General features: G+C 51.1%; 6 protein-coding genes across 6 annotated transcripts; 4 read left to right on the forward strand and 2 right to left on the reverse strand.

Annotated features, from left to right (window-relative positions):
• Positions 1 to 1,685: 1,685 nt before the first annotated feature.
• BJY04DRAFT_210155 (cytochrome P450) lies at positions 1,686 to 3,647 on the reverse strand (the record flags this gene model as incomplete). Its single annotated transcript, XM_073714213.1, has 4 exons — positions 1,686 to 1,834; positions 1,884 to 2,150; positions 2,209 to 3,270; positions 3,608 to 3,647. The coding sequence occupies 4 exons, from the start codon at positions 3,645 to 3,647 to the stop codon at positions 1,686 to 1,688; spliced, it is 1,518 nt and encodes a 505-aa protein (XP_073566865.1).
• Positions 3,648 to 3,961: 314 nt separating this feature from the next.
• Positions 3,962 to 4,581, forward strand: BJY04DRAFT_222374 (DUF1918 domain-containing protein; the record flags this gene model as incomplete). Its single annotated transcript, XM_073717356.1, has 3 exons — positions 3,962 to 4,178; positions 4,339 to 4,409; positions 4,504 to 4,581. 3 exons carry the CDS (start codon positions 3,962 to 3,964, stop codon positions 4,579 to 4,581), a joined length of 366 nt encoding a protein of 121 aa, XP_073566866.1.
• Positions 4,582 to 5,641: 1,060 nt separating this feature from the next.
• BJY04DRAFT_222375 (uncharacterized protein) lies at positions 5,642 to 6,479 on the forward strand (the record flags this gene model as incomplete). Its single annotated transcript, XM_073717357.1, has 2 exons — positions 5,642 to 6,020; positions 6,082 to 6,479. The coding sequence occupies 2 exons, from the start codon at positions 5,642 to 5,644 to the stop codon at positions 6,477 to 6,479; spliced, it is 777 nt and encodes a 258-aa protein (XP_073566867.1).
• Positions 6,480 to 8,065: 1,586 nt separating this feature from the next.
• Positions 8,066 to 9,439, reverse strand: BJY04DRAFT_222376 (uncharacterized protein; the record flags this gene model as incomplete). Its single annotated transcript, XM_073717358.1, has 1 exon — positions 8,066 to 9,439. The coding sequence occupies one exon, from the start codon at positions 9,437 to 9,439 to the stop codon at positions 8,066 to 8,068; it is 1,374 nt and encodes a 457-aa protein (XP_073566868.1).
• A 355-nt stretch (positions 9,440 to 9,794) lies between these two features.
• BJY04DRAFT_198897 (uncharacterized protein) lies at positions 9,795 to 10,201 on the forward strand (the record flags this gene model as incomplete). The annotated part of the gene is made up of 1 exon (XM_073712681.1): positions 9,795 to 10,201. The coding sequence occupies one exon, from the start codon at positions 9,798 to 9,800 to the stop codon at positions 10,032 to 10,034; it is 237 nt and encodes a 78-aa protein (XP_073566869.1). The 3' UTR covers positions 10,035 to 10,201.
• A 2,068-nt stretch (positions 10,202 to 12,269) lies between these two features.
• Positions 12,270 to 13,928, forward strand: BJY04DRAFT_230882 (FAD-binding oxidoreductase; the record flags this gene model as incomplete). The annotated part of the gene is made up of 4 exons (XM_073719379.1): positions 12,270 to 12,496; positions 12,548 to 12,705; positions 12,923 to 13,367; positions 13,415 to 13,928. 4 exons carry the CDS (start codon positions 12,270 to 12,272, stop codon positions 13,926 to 13,928), a joined length of 1,344 nt encoding a protein of 447 aa, XP_073566870.1.
• Positions 13,929 to 14,562: the final 634 nt, after the last annotated feature.

Below are 14,562 nucleotides of genomic sequence, written 5' to 3' on the forward strand. Positions count from 1 at the left end.
CCTCGACACCCCCTCGACACCCCCAGAACCACCGCACCCAAGTTCCACAAATCCGTCCTCGCATCCCACCCAGCCCCAATCACCACCTCCGGCGAGCGCAGCAGCACCGGCTGAATAACCTCACACAGATGCCTCTTTTCCCACGACGCAACGCCCCAATCCCCCAACGCGATATCAAAATCCAGAAAACTCTCGCCGCGCCGAATATAGTGCTCGCCCAGCAGCTGCGACCGTATCCTCCACGACGGCGTCAGGGGATCAAACCAGGCGCGATCAGCGGGCGTATTCGGCAAATACGCCTCCTCAATCAGGCGCGTGTCATTCAGCGCAACGAAGATATTATCCGGCTTGATATCGGTGTGGATAACACCAGCGTCATGCGCATAGTCATGTGCACAGAGCAACTGCCCTGTAAACCGATCCATGATGACATTCCTGAACCGTGAAACAAATGTCTCTAGGGTGTCACCCATCACGGGAAACACGAGACAGACGTGGTTCCCGTTCGGGCCGGCATGCTCGAAGGAGTCGAGCAGGTGGCAGATCCACTTGTGGCCTGGGTGGGTGGGGTCTGCGGAGCGGAAGTGGGTGAGGATCTCGCGTTCGTAGATTGTTTGCGGAGAGGAACTTGATGGCTTTGAAGGAGGCGTCTGTGTTGTCATGGGCGAGCCAGATGGTGGAGTATTGGCCGTGGGCGAGTTTGCGAAGTATTGTGTACTGATTGTTGTTGTAGAGGTCGCCGAGGTGCACGGGATGGAAGCCGCCAGGGCGGTAGACGTGGGGACTTTTCTCCATGTCGTCTTCAGTGTTGAATTGGGTCGGAATAGAGGGCGATGGGGGGTGGGTGGGGGGGGTCTTAATTGTCTTCATCTCGAGGATTAATGTTCGTATAGAAAAGTGAAGAGCTCGGATCGTTGTGGACGCGGAGAATGAGTCGATCAGGGAAACTGGTTGGAATAGTTATGAGCAGCCGCGAAGAAGCGCTCAGGCTTTTTATCAGGGACTTTTTTTTTGGGGTCCCTTCTTTTGTTCCCGTCCATGAGATCTTGAACCCGAAGCAACGCGTCGTCCTATCCCTGGAAGCTCTCAATGCAAGAAAGTGGGTCAGCCTCCTTTGTCTTTGCACTTGGGTCCTAAGCGAGCGCGCATCAGGCAGATCCTACACCAAGATGCCTTTGTGCAAGAAGATGTTAAATAAGGTTTGTACTCTGTACAGCTAGCCTCCAGCAGGCAAGCCACCCAGGGGCTTTCCCCTCGGCATGACCTTTGTAGCTGAAACAGAGCAATGCGATTGTATCTTACAAACAACGTCTCTGTCTCCAACAACATCCTCTCTTCAACCAGGCCGCTTTATATCCCATCCCGGATATAGATAGAGTTGGAGGGGTGGGGCTTAGGTAGCAGATTTTCTGTCTGTCTGTCGCTATGGACTTGCATTAATTCAGTAGACAGGCGGTTGTGATTTTGGTTTACTACTTCGCAAGGTTAGTTGGTAACTAGGTGAGTCCGAAACACCCTTCCTCGAGACGAAAAATATGAGCTTTTATTCAGCCCATAGCTTGTGATCTCCAATCATGCCATTTCTCAAGGTAATCGCACAATATCCTACATGTAACCCTTCCTCCGCTTCATTGCCAAATTTTGCCCTCAAGGTTATTTGTACCAAAGGCTCGCATCGCAGCTAACTACATCAACCCAACAAGAACCCCATTCTCATTCTCAAACGTCATCGCTATCCTCTCAGTCCAGGGAGTGATATTATAATCCTTCACTGTGTCAAAGGTCTGAAACACACGGGCAACAATATACATCAGAACAACCATAGCGTACTGCTCTGCAAGACAGTTAGCCAGACGAACACAATCCGGAAAACATTTACCTACGCCCAGGACATATTCTGGGCCCCTTGTTAAACGGGATGAAGCCCGGTATATCTTTGGGAAGATGTTCCCATCGTTCAGGACGAAACTCCTCCGGTGCAGCTCCAAAGTCCTCCCCTAGGCGATGTCGAGCCCAAGTGGAGAAGATGACTACATCACCCTTCTGAATCAGGATAGGCGAGCCTCCGTCACTTCCACCACCTTTTGGTAAGGTGGAGTGTTTGTTTGCGAATCTCCCGTTGAGGACAACTGGGGGGTATAGCCTTAGAGCTTGTGATCCAACATCAATATAAAGCCTATCCGGTGTAGAGTTTAGAAGTGGTCTTACCTTCAAAGATAACCAACCGAACATACCGCAAAGATCCCAGCTGCGCCCATGATGGAGGCGTATTGCCAATTGCCTCGAGAATACTCTCGCGGAGCCTGCGTGCGACGCGTTCATCCTTTGAAACACAGTAGAAGATCACTGACAGCGTAGTGCTCATACTGTCATTCGCAAGCAAGATACTCAGAGCCTGATCCGTCCTCAGCGCAATCTCATCCTGCTGTTTATCCAAATCAAGTTTCGCCTTTCGACTTCCATCCAAGTCGTTGTTCTCCTGGACCTGGCGAGAGATCTGCGCGAATGCAAATCCCCGCACCCTCTTGCACGCACGAAGGAACCCGCCGCGAGGAATCAATTGCCGCAACGGCCCCCGAAACCCAACATTGACAATTCGATCCTTGATAAACCGCAAATCGTCAAAGAACGCCTTCTTCTCCTTCGATTCTCCGAACCCCCGAAGAGATCCAACTGACTCGCCGAGCGAGAAAGCGGTCTGCAAATCAAATGACAGGGCCGAGGTAGCAGCTTGCACATCAAAAACACCCCCATCAGAAGGCACGAGTTGCAGAAAAGCCTGAAAATGACGCTCGCATTCCTCCAGATCAATGCTCTTTTGTAGATTCGCTAGCCGTCCGCGGAGCTGTTCGCGGCTTTTCCTCCAGGCTATGCCATCAACGGTGAAGACTCCATGCGGGGTGATGGGTTCGAATAACTGTTTTCGCAGCGGCGAGCTGTCAAAATCTTTGAAAGCGGTAGAGAGTAGATGTGTTATGTTCTGGGGGCTGCAGGTGAAGATGAGCCGATGGCCGAGGATGTTTGACGCGTAGGTGTCTCCGTATCGCCTGAACAGGGAGTTCGTGTAGGAAAGGGAAGACCTCCGGCGGAAGTGGTATGTCAGTTCAAAAGCCTTTGCGATGCCGATGATGTCGTAGCGGAAGCGGTCGCTTTCGTTGCGTGGTTTCGAGCAGCCCAATTGCTGTTCTAGCTTTGATATTCTGCGGGTGCTGATGAGGTGGTGGATCAGGATTGTGGTAGTCGCTATGATCAGTAAGAGTGCCGTAGCGCCTGGTATGGGTAGCGCTGCGGGGATCAGGACTAGCTCAAAGACATAGGGAGGTGTCATTTTGAGATTGCTTGTTGCTTCGTGGATAGGCAAAGACTAAGTGATCGTATTTGGTCAGGACTCTTGGTCAGTTCCTCCTGCTCAGCTCTACCCCTCTCTCTCTCTTCTGGCCTCAGAAAGGGGGGGGGGGTGCGTGCATGAACATGACAAGGGCCAACCATGCAAGTTTATGCACATAAGAAATTTTGTGCCCAGTCATGTGGTATTTCAAGCGCACAGTTTGCGCGCTGGTCACAGTTTGAAGATTTTCTCGTACATGGCTAAAGCAAAGGAAGATACAATGTTCCCTATCTTTTGTGTACTTGGTAGGTTGCAGCATTGCGGAGGCCCCATTTCACGGGCGTTGACGGTCGAATCGAGAGGCATGCTCAAGACCGAAGTGCGCTGCGACTCTGTGAGATCAATGCATAAGGCCAATCAGCTGAGGCTGCGGTGTTGGTTTGCTAGAGGGGCTTCCAGCCATACTAGTAGTGAGATATGATTTGCTTCGTCTGCTCTTCACACTGTGATATGATGTGACCGTGCACCAAGGTCGCTTGAGGCGCCCCTCAATACGCAGACCAAAAAGCAAATCTGCTTAAGTCAACCTCTAGTTAGGCTATTAACCACTACCAAGCTAACAAGCAAAGCAAGATGCCTGATTTTCGTCATCAACCAACCCCCTCCGCACTCATGATGTCAACACTCCTCGAGGTGCTTAAGTATAGTCTCCGCGCCCGCACCGGAATTCAGATACCTTTAATCAGTTCGACAGCCCAAACAGATGCCATAACAAACGATCATAAAACATACTTCTCGCTCAGCATGCCTCAAGCTCAAGCCGGAGATAGAATCAAAATTCAGGGCAGAGGTACGTACAGTCATACCTAAAATCAACCCTTCCCAACTCAATCCACCCTCCACCTCTTCGCTAGACAGCACCCTTTGACATAGGTCTCCCCCACCTCTTTGTACTTTTCTTCGCCTTTCTCTCTCACAGTTGACTAACCGAACATCTTACCACATGCCAGGCCCCGGCCAGCCAGCCCAAACAGCAGAGGTCGTCGAGGTCCGTGGCTCCAACGGACAGCCACCCTATGTAGTACGTGTTGCCCGCCCACCCCGCCTCAGACTAGCGATGGAAATGACTCCATCACCAAGATCTCAATGGCGTTCGTCTGTCTAACAAGTTCCAGGTCCGATTTAGCGACGGGCACGAGAGGCTCATCTACCCGGGACCGGATACGGTTGTTGAAAGCGCGGGAGACTCGTGAGGGTGGTATGCATTGATCGACCAGCTGGGGATGCTTAGTCGTCGATTAGCTATACTCTAGAACAGAAATTTAGCAGATTCGCAGGCGATAATCTGCCATATGTCGTGTTTTAGTGGATATAGTAGCTGAGCAAAACGAAACAAACGAAAAACAGAGTGTGCCATGTGGACCTTGACTGATCTCATTGAAACAGGCCAAGCTACTTGATATCTTCTCTATCTCCATCTTCCGTAAACATAACAGCCAGTGGTGAAGTCGCTCCAGCGGCGTATCCTTGCTTCAACAGGAACCGGCACAATTCATGAACGATGGAGGGAACGGTCGGAGATAGAAAGCCCTGGGTAATGCCGTATTGTTTTCTTGATCCTATGTTATCGTCCGACGAGGAAGAAATTAAACAATCAAGAAAGAAGAAACAGTACATACTTAAATGTCTCAGCTGGTCGCCCGCATTCTCTCCATCAGGTATCCAGTACAGGCGCGGACGATGGTCGGGTCGATGACCTCAGGGTCTAGGTTTCCGATCAGATCTCTGCACTCTTGTCTGGTCAGGTTGACTGCTGCGGTTGTCACTGAGATGGTAAGGCATATCTCCATCAAGAAGACGATTTGAAGGTTAAGTCTCATTGTTGCTCCCAGGTAGATATGAGCTTCTGGTGGGTTAGGGACATGGCACTGCAGGACGGGATGGTTGGGTAGTAATACTTGGTGTGTGAGATCTAAGAGAGAGTGAAAGACAGAGATTGGTGGTTTTCAAACGCAAGGGATATGGGAAAGGAGAGAAATCTGAGGGTGAATTTGGTTTTGAACTGAGGATGATTGTGATTCGACCTGACTGCGTGTTTGTGCTTGTGTCACTCTTGTAGTGTGCCGCTATCCACAGGCCATTCACTCGGTGATCCTGTAATACTGACAGGTAGAGAGGCCGAGAGTCCAGTTTCACAGGGTAGTACCAACTCCTTAAGCTGCAATCCATTGGCCCTGAATACATCTGATTCACCGTTCCTATAAAGTATGTCCTGTCGCTCCGCATCCTAGGCCCAGCTCGTCGATTTTTTCCATGACGAACCTTCTGTCTGAAGCAAGCACACTCGGTTGGGCCCTCCGGCACAATGGAAGCTGCCTCTCTCACGAGCAAGACTGCGGTCCCACGGCCAATCCATATCGAGCTTGCTGCCCCGGGGGCTCATATTGCCCGGCGGCATACAACATCGCGTGCTGTCCCTCGCGGCTGAACTGCACCGACGCCCTACAAGCCCGACCTGCCTGCGCGAACACCACATGGGATCTGTACTATAACGGTGGGTATTTTTGCTGTGGGCAGGGAACGAGAGGGTACGCGACGAGCTTCGATACCAATGGGTGCGGGGAGCAGGGGTACAGGCTTAAAGATACAGAGACGTTGTTGGCGATTATTGCGACGGGTATGGCTCAGTCAGGTACGCGTCTTGTTTATGTAGGGTGAACTCTGAGACGCGGTGCTAACAGCTAAATCAATAGGAGTGTTGAGGAGCACGACGACTGCGAAGCTGCCGACAAGCACTGTGACCCCGTCGGAACACATCCCTTCGACAGCGACATCAACATCGACATCGACCAATCTCCCGCCACCGCCGCCGAGGTCCAACGGTTCGGACACGAATGTTGGCGCCATCGCCGGCGCTGCAGTTGGCGGAGCTGCTGCTGCATTGCTCATTGTCGCTCTGGTCTGGTTCATATGTCGAAGGCGGCGCCGAACGCAAAAGTCCGGAGAGAGAGGCCAAGGTTTAGGCAAGGCAAAGGAAGAGCGTCGCGAGGGTTTTGGTGTTCAGGCGGCGGACCCACGTCCACATACAGATACCGGGATTCAGCAACAGCCTGTGGAGCTTGCTGTGAATTTTCCTGTTCAGCGGAGCTAGGTGGGCAGTTGAAGCCATGACGGACCTTTCGTTTCTGTTGCGGCTGTAGTGTTTCTCTTTCTGTGGAGTTGATGGGGTTGTTTCATAACGGCTGACTCTGGTCTTCAGTACCTGTGTGTCTTGCCTTTTGGAGTCGGGGTTTATACTGTATACCAGTTATACTTGTGCGTGGAGAGAATAGAAGAGACGAGCAGGCTTGATATAGTCATTATCCCGATGCCTCATATACACAGCAGCTTAAACGCTGCCGGAAATGGGATTCTCGTTTGGATGACCCGTCTGGACTTTGTCTTACATAGCAGAGTACGTTCACTTCTGGTAGACCAGTTTTAATCGCTGATTACTGTACATAACTATGACTCTCTCCAGAGAACAAACTCTGGCTTAAACCGCTTTCCTATTTTAATAGCCTTCTCTAACCAGCAGAGATTACCGAGGCCCATGGTGAGCAGGGAGAATCATCCTATATGGTATGTAATCCCATATCCTGTCGGAGATGTAATGGCGTTCTGTGGCATTATCCCGTCGCCTAGTCCTCAATGCTATAATATTTGTCTGACATCTTCAAGATCCGATTCAGCGACGGTATACCGGGTGGTAATACATACCCCCATCCTGCCATGTAACCAAGGACAGAGGACCGGGGTGTTCCAGAGTATTTGAGCTTGATTAATCGGCTTGAACTAGCTAAGGTCGGTATCGATTTTCATTGGTACACTTAGTCCATATATAAAGCATTCCCATCGCCTCCATGCTCGCCAACACAGGGATTTATCTCATCCTTTGTAAAATCCCAGACCACCACGCCGCTTAGCAAGTTGCTCGGCCTGTCCTCGTTAGGTACCCAGTACACGTGCGGATGATTGCCGGGTCAACGCCTTCGGGATCCAGGTTGCGGATGAGGTCATTGCACTCTTCATGGCTCAAGTCGGGTGCGGCGGCGGTGGCTCCGATGGCTCCGATGGCAAGGCATATTCCAATGAGAAAGGCGAGTTTCAGACTGACATTCATTGTAGGTATGAGCTTCCTGCCTGTCAGGATCCATCTAGCTGCAGCGGGCTGTGGTTGGGTAGACATACCATACTCGGTGTGTGAGCTGCAGGCTGTAAGTAGTAGAAGAGAAGTGGGCGATTTCCAGCTGTGTCAGTGACAGGAATAAGTCTCGGAACGGCATTTATATCTCTACCTAGAACCATAGCATATATCATTTGTGGCTGGCTAGCGAGCTGCTGACCGAAAACAGACTACCTAAACGTGCCCCACTCAATCAACGGATCCTTCAAGATAGCAGTCGGGAATGAGCCTGTGAGCCTAGTCGCTGATTACGGGCGCAGGAGGAGGACACCCATTACGCTAGTTAGCATCATCAGGGCTATTCATATTGTCTGACACCCGGAGATGATGATAACCCAGCAACCACTGCCAGCTTCCACCGAGCCTGTGAGACAGGAGTCTAATATCAAGTTCTACCTCTAAATCACCGAGCCTGTCCCTCCTGTCTTGATGGCACCAAAGCTCTTCTTAGCCTCCGGGTATAGACACCTAAAAATATAAAGATGTAATATTCCACATGGACTCAATTGTGACTATCCCCAGATAACAAATTTCGGCTCGAAGCCCTTCCCCGCATTGACAGCCTTCTCCAACCCGTCGTTCCGCGGCAACCTGATCACATTCTCCGGAAACAGCTTCCCTAAGACAGCAAGTGATACAATCCCCTCCTCCGCTGTAATTACATGAAAGCCCCCATCCTTTGCTGTAATGAGGCCGGCTTCCGACTGGAGAAGCAAGTCGTGTGCGCTATGGAGGATGATATCCGATTCGACTTCCGCAGGATCACCGGATTGGTAGGAATATCGCCATCCACGAGCAATCTGGCCGACGTCTAACATGGCGGACTGTCCGTTGTTGAAATCAAGACGCAGTTTCAACCCTCCAATATCAGCCCTGTCTGCATCCGATGGTACGAATGTGAAAGTGGTTGCTTCGACAGCCGGCGGATTTGTCTGCGGGAATGCCGCAAGAGAAGAAACAGCCTCCCCCTTCGCAATCTCAACCTTGGGTGCACTATAGTAATCCGCAAACTGATAATCGAAAAGGATCTGATTCCTCGTCTCATCCACCCGCGCCGGAAGATGGCGTAAAAGATGCAACGACCTCCCATTCCCCTCACCAAACAAAGCCGGTATCACAGTCCCATTCGCATACTGAAATCCATACCCAACTGTACCTGTCCTCGACAAATCCGGCGCAAGCAAGGCCTTCGCAACCTCAACAACAGAAGCCTGCGTAACCTGCTTGGTAAACAACGACGCCAGAAACCTCTCTCTAGCCCCCTCCATATGCCTTAGCCCACGGTGCTTCCCCGAGACAGGAATGAGGACGTCTTCGTAGTTTTGGAACGGGAGGAGCGAGTCCCGGAGAAGAACCATCTGGTGCATGTACTCGTTGAACAGCTGCATGAGGTGCGGCTTGCTGCGACGGCCGAACATCAAGTCCACGTTCTCCACCGTGACAAGGTGTCCTTCGCAGCGGCTGCGGATGTTGAGGTTTGGGTACGCATGGTCCTCCGGCGTGTCATGGGCCCATTTGACGAGGTGCTGGCCGATTCGGCGGGCTTGGTCGCGGATCTCGCGACGGCTGTTGTCGGGGACGTCGGATTGGAAGGGTGAGGAAGATTCGCGCGCGTCGGTGGAGAGGATGGCGGCGATATTGTCGAGGAGTCGGAGCTTTGGTGGGCGGGCGGAGGGGTCGGGGGTGAGGTGGTGGAGGACTGTGTCTAGGAGAGGGGCGAAGCCTTGAACTAGTTGGCGCGGGGTGTAGACACCTGGCTGGAGATTCCAATCTGTTATGGAGAGGGCATGAACTGGGGAAGGAGCGGTTGGGATGGTTATCGGCTTGCCGACGATGATGTTTCCCAGCCGGTAGAGGGAGCTTGCTAGCAGTATGGTTGCGGTCATCGTTGCTGTTATCCACCAGATGTGTGTTTTGCTGGAGAAGTGCTCGACCATGAATCGTTGATCGTTTCTTATATGGAGGCAAAACCATCTGACAAATTCAAAGGTTCAAGGAAATGCTTAGAAATTGAATATGGCTGTCTGTGATGGTAGATCTCGGAGGGAAATGGTCATGTCCATCCAACTCCGAAGAGCTCTACCTCGCCAATCGGAGCACTGTGACCGGTACAATAGCATCGGAGGACAAGTACCTCGCACCATGCTTGGCTAGGTAACAATGACCATCGCCCAATGTGGATTTACAGCAGTAGATGTTACACATCACATTTGCCAAATGTTGAAAATGTTGAAAGGCCAGGGGATGGACTACCTGTTCAATAGCTTAATAGCCTTCCGCATATTATGTTGTTTTCGATTCGTCGCAGCATGGGTATTTGCCCCGGGGCTGGACAGCATATTATACGTGATTTTAGCACTCGAAGCAGTTCTAGATACCTCATTGCCTGTCTGCGGAGATTTGAAGGTTTGGCATGTATTGATCTTCCGTTTCCATCTCAGCAGTGCTATACCAGGAGAGCACGTAGATTCTAACAAATAAAGGTATCCATAGCGTTCACAACGGCCCCTAAATGCCCTGACGCCCACATATAACGATCCCTTCAGTCAAAAGTCCCATCATTGAAACAGTTTTCGCTAGATTAAGAAAGTCGGAAAATGCCAGAGAGCATCAAAGTCAGGCCACTTACAACAAGACCACCTCAGCTCCGTTTGACATCCTCCTTACACTGTTCCCCTCCTTGTTTATATCTACCCTTTCCTTTTGCCACCTGGCGTTTTCTGCCCTCTGAGTCTTTCTTAAGCCTGCGATCTCTTCTTGCAACCTGACCTTATCTGCCCTTTCTGCCGTTTGAACTCTTGCTTCCTCCTCCTGCTTTCTTACCCTCTCAGCCCTCTCCATTCTCCGAACCTCCGCCTCCTCCTTCCTCCTCACCTTCTCCACTCTCTAGGTCTCTTTTACTCTTGCAGTGTCCTCCCGCACTGTGATGATTTCCCCTGCTCTCTCCGCCTTTCGCCACTTAGCTCAGTTTGCCATCTGGTGAGCAACGTATGACAGATAAGGAATCTATGTTATGAATAACCTTTGCTTCTTTGCTGTTGATGTTGACATTACTGCTCCCTGCCGTCCACTGTCTTAGTAGTCGAGTGTGATGGCATCGCCCTATGGAAACTGTGGTGTTATCTTCCAAGATGAGTTGCCCAACATATGGAAACCCATACAGGAAGCGATTGCAGACCTATAGCTACCTAGGTAGTTATTGATACTTCCCTTTGAGGAACTCTGAAGGTCACGGTGTATTCTCCAGAAGCGTATCTTGATGTCTTGATGTAAACCACTGCAACGATAGACAGTCAGCCAGCCAGATGCCAAACAGCGCTACTATTTTTAACCAATCCTCATGTGCCTGAGACACAGGGCTACTTGTAACCCCTGCTGAGAATCTAAGCGACACCTGTCTCTGATATAGCCCCTCTATAGCACCTCCCGGATATATAGCAGATATTGATCGTAAACTCCTAAATCACCAAGGTATGTTCAATAACCCTTTACAGCATCAAATCAATAACCAGAGTCACCCTCTCAACTAGGATACCTATTGGAACCGTTCGCTGTAAAAACAGCACGCGCACCCTGTCTGCGGAGCGCGCTATAGGCTCCTATAGTCAAGTATTTATGAGTTCTATTATAACAGTAGCTATCATGGGCAGGGATACTAATAGTAAGTTGTGGTATAGTAGTAATAGTAAGACTGATAGGAACAAATAAAAGCATATTATAATGCCCAGTGAGAATAAGACGGAGACACATGTTATAATTCTGCATTTCTATTAGGTGTAGGCACGTAGAAGTGTTACATCTCGCGATTAAAGTGCAGAGTGGTGTTTAGGAGCGGGCTGGTGGCTGTTTAGGGAGATTGTCGGGGTTGAGTTTGTAGTAAAGTGGGCAATGATATAGTATACTTGTCTGTCGCTGGCGATTGATACCGTATTAACAGTGGTAGCTGGTGATGTGTGTCTGTGTACAGATTCTTGGTTCCGTATGCCAGCGGGTACAGTCCTGTTTACTACTTGGGACTCTAGCGGAGGCTCTGGGTCAGTTGGAACAGCTCGAAGGTGGAAATCACTGGTATGGGTCACGTTGTGCGCGGCTGAGTGCCAGTGAGATAGACACTGCATTTGACCAAATTTGCAGGAGGATTCAGGAGTCAAGGAAGGCCACCTGCAGTGCGAGACAGCCCTTTGCGTTTGTTGGAACCACACGGCGCCTGTCCGTACTCTGAGCTGAGCGAGCGAAGGGATGGGGCAGAGCTTCTGTGAAGGATTTTGTCGTACTTGAAGTATATTCAAGCCCTATGCATCAATGCCCAAGTGATTTGCGCCCTTCTACGCCCACCACCACAAGGAGACCTTGTCTCCGCGGAGTTTGGATGATGGCTAGTTCAGAACACCACGAATCAAACCCACGGCCGTTATTGCTCTTCAGCTGCTACTCACATCCCAGCTCCTGCTCATCTTCAGCTGGTGCTTACATTTCAGCTGTTGCCATACGAGACATATACCAAACTAGGCTATACCTAAGCTTTCGCTCCCCCGCCGCCAACTCCAACTGGTTGGGTGTCGTAAGCGTAAGCGTAAAGCCGACTATATATCACACACATATACGCTGTGGCGGCGCTGAACCCCGCGTACAACTTCAGCCCTAGCTGAGCCGCCGGGGTATATAACAGCCAATGCAGTCGGTCAAGAATGTCGTTCGTAGTACAACAGAGCAAACATGAGTATGACCGCCGAACAAGCTTTTTTGAATCTGCGTGATGCAGGCTTGGAGGAAGTTCTCTACCTCCCCAACACGCAGAAGTATGATGATCGGATTGCATCGCATTGGTCGGCGACGCCGCGGCTTAGGCCTTGGGGTATTGTGCAGCCGAGGAATACCGAGGAGGTTGCGAGGGCTGTGAGGGCGGTTGTTGCTGCAAAGGATGTGAAGTTTGCTGTGAGGAGGTAAGGATTCATGCAGCCTCCAGGGGTATAATGGCTAATGCTGGGGAATAGCGGCGGACACATGGTCTGGGCGGGCGCGAGTGAAATTGTCGACGGGATCACGATTGATCTCGGGTTGATGGACAACACCAGCTACAATGCGGAGACGGAAATCGCGTCGCTGCAGCCGGGTGGAACTTGGGTTGCTGCATATGAGGAGCTTGAGAAGCGTACGCGTGGCATCTTTCATGTCTTCCCTTGTGTGAGCTAGAACTGACTAGGCTAGATGGACGGATGGTCGCGGGTGGACGAGAGGGACAGGTTGGTGTGGGAGGGCTGTTGACAGGTGGTGGCATTGCATATTACAGCTGCCGGGTTGGCTTCGCTTGCGGTAGGAGGTTTCCGTGCCCTGTTTGGATCGCCCATCATTGACACATGTCGATGTAGATCAAGTCATCAATTACGAAGTCGTCCTCGCAGACGGCCGCATCGTGAACGCCAATACGAATGAGAATGCCGATCTCTTCATCGCTCTCAAAGGCGGCGGAAACAATTTTGGTATTGTCACGAGATTTGACATGCTGACCTTTCCAGCAAAGGACATATGGGATCTCACTATCCAAGCTCCCAAGGAGAGCAGCGTGCGCGCCGCTCAGGTGCTAGTTGACGGTACTAAGAATCTCAACAACGCCCCAGACGATCATTTGATTGCAGTCTGGTGGCACTTTCCGAAAGCAACAGAGCATATTGTCTTCGTGGATGTGTTGAATCTGGATGGTGAGAGTGGGACGGAGACGCATAAGATGTTGGACGCTATACCAGGCCAAAGAACGGGGTACACGGCCCCGGTCGCGGAGAGATTGCGAAAGTTTGTTGACTTTTCGGGGAAGCAGTAAGCCCTCTGGTTTGGGTTCGTCAAACACCGCTTACCATCTATAGGGATACCTGGTATAACCTCGTCTTCAAAGCGGACATTCGCATCGTCCTTAAAGCAGTCGAGGTCTTCGAAGCCCTTATCGAGACATTCAAAGGCCCCATTCCTGACTCGAACTTCTCCTTCCAAATGGTCTTCCAACCACTCCCAGCCTCATTCCGGGCTCGGTCGTTAGAGCGTGGAGGAAATGTTCTCGGTCTAGACCACATTCAGGAAGACTGCATCCAGCTTGTTTGGGTGATTGAGGTTGAGACAGCTGAGCTGAACGACACCGTCACCGCTCCGCTTCTGAAGAAAGCGGTCGGGGAGATCGATGCATTTGCGAGGTCGATTGGTGGGGGATCTGACTTTTTGTACTTGAACTACTGTGATGTCACTCAGAATCCGTTGGGGAGTTATGGGGAGGAGAACGTGAGGAAGATCCGGGATGCCGCGGCAAAATATGACCCTGAGGGTGTGTTTCAGACGAGGGTTCCGGGGGGGTTCAAGATCTCGAAGGTTGGGAAAGGGGGAAACTAGTAAACAGGATCGATTCTTCGCAGGGGTTGAACTACTTCTTTGCTTAACGAGTATACGTGAACCTGTTATGTGAACACATGCAGTTTGAGGCTAGTGCAGCTTGCTAAACGACAATTCCAGAGTGACCGAACCTCACTGCGTATTTTCTGCGCACTATAGTCTAACCCAGACCGCTGCTTGGGAGTCATAGTCCGCGTCTTTTAGACTTAGCCCGTCCACTCCCTAGCTCGCCCGCTTCGTCGCTGTGTACTGCCGCAAGCCTTGCCTGCGGGTTAATGAAATTTCACGGCAGCTGGTTAAACGAACAATGGGACGGGTTGAACATCTTACTCGCCATGACTATCGCTGGGCCGGATGCCTTACTGTCTGCGACCAGTATTGTCGCAGCCCAGAGTCAAGCAGGGAAGTACAGCTCGTGATCATCGAGTCCGGAACCATATCCTTCTCCCGCTCGGTGTAGCCTTAACCGAACTGTCGCTCCGAAAGTCAATTGAAGCTCTTCGATCTCCGGAAGATGAAGCTCAGGACGAAACTTCAACGAGATTCAACACAGCTTCCCGACTGCTGAACAGCGTTTTCAGAGAAAATGGTGCGAATTACCGCGGTGTTGTGCACCGCTGTCTGTTCCTCCTAT

Source organism: Aspergillus karnatakaensis (assembly GCF_047715665.1).
Source record: "Aspergillus karnatakaensis strain CBS 102800 unplaced genomic scaffold BJY04scaffold_59, whole genome shotgun sequence".
In the NCBI taxonomy this organism is placed as follows: domain Eukaryota; kingdom Fungi; phylum Ascomycota; class Eurotiomycetes; order Eurotiales; family Aspergillaceae; genus Aspergillus; species Aspergillus karnatakaensis.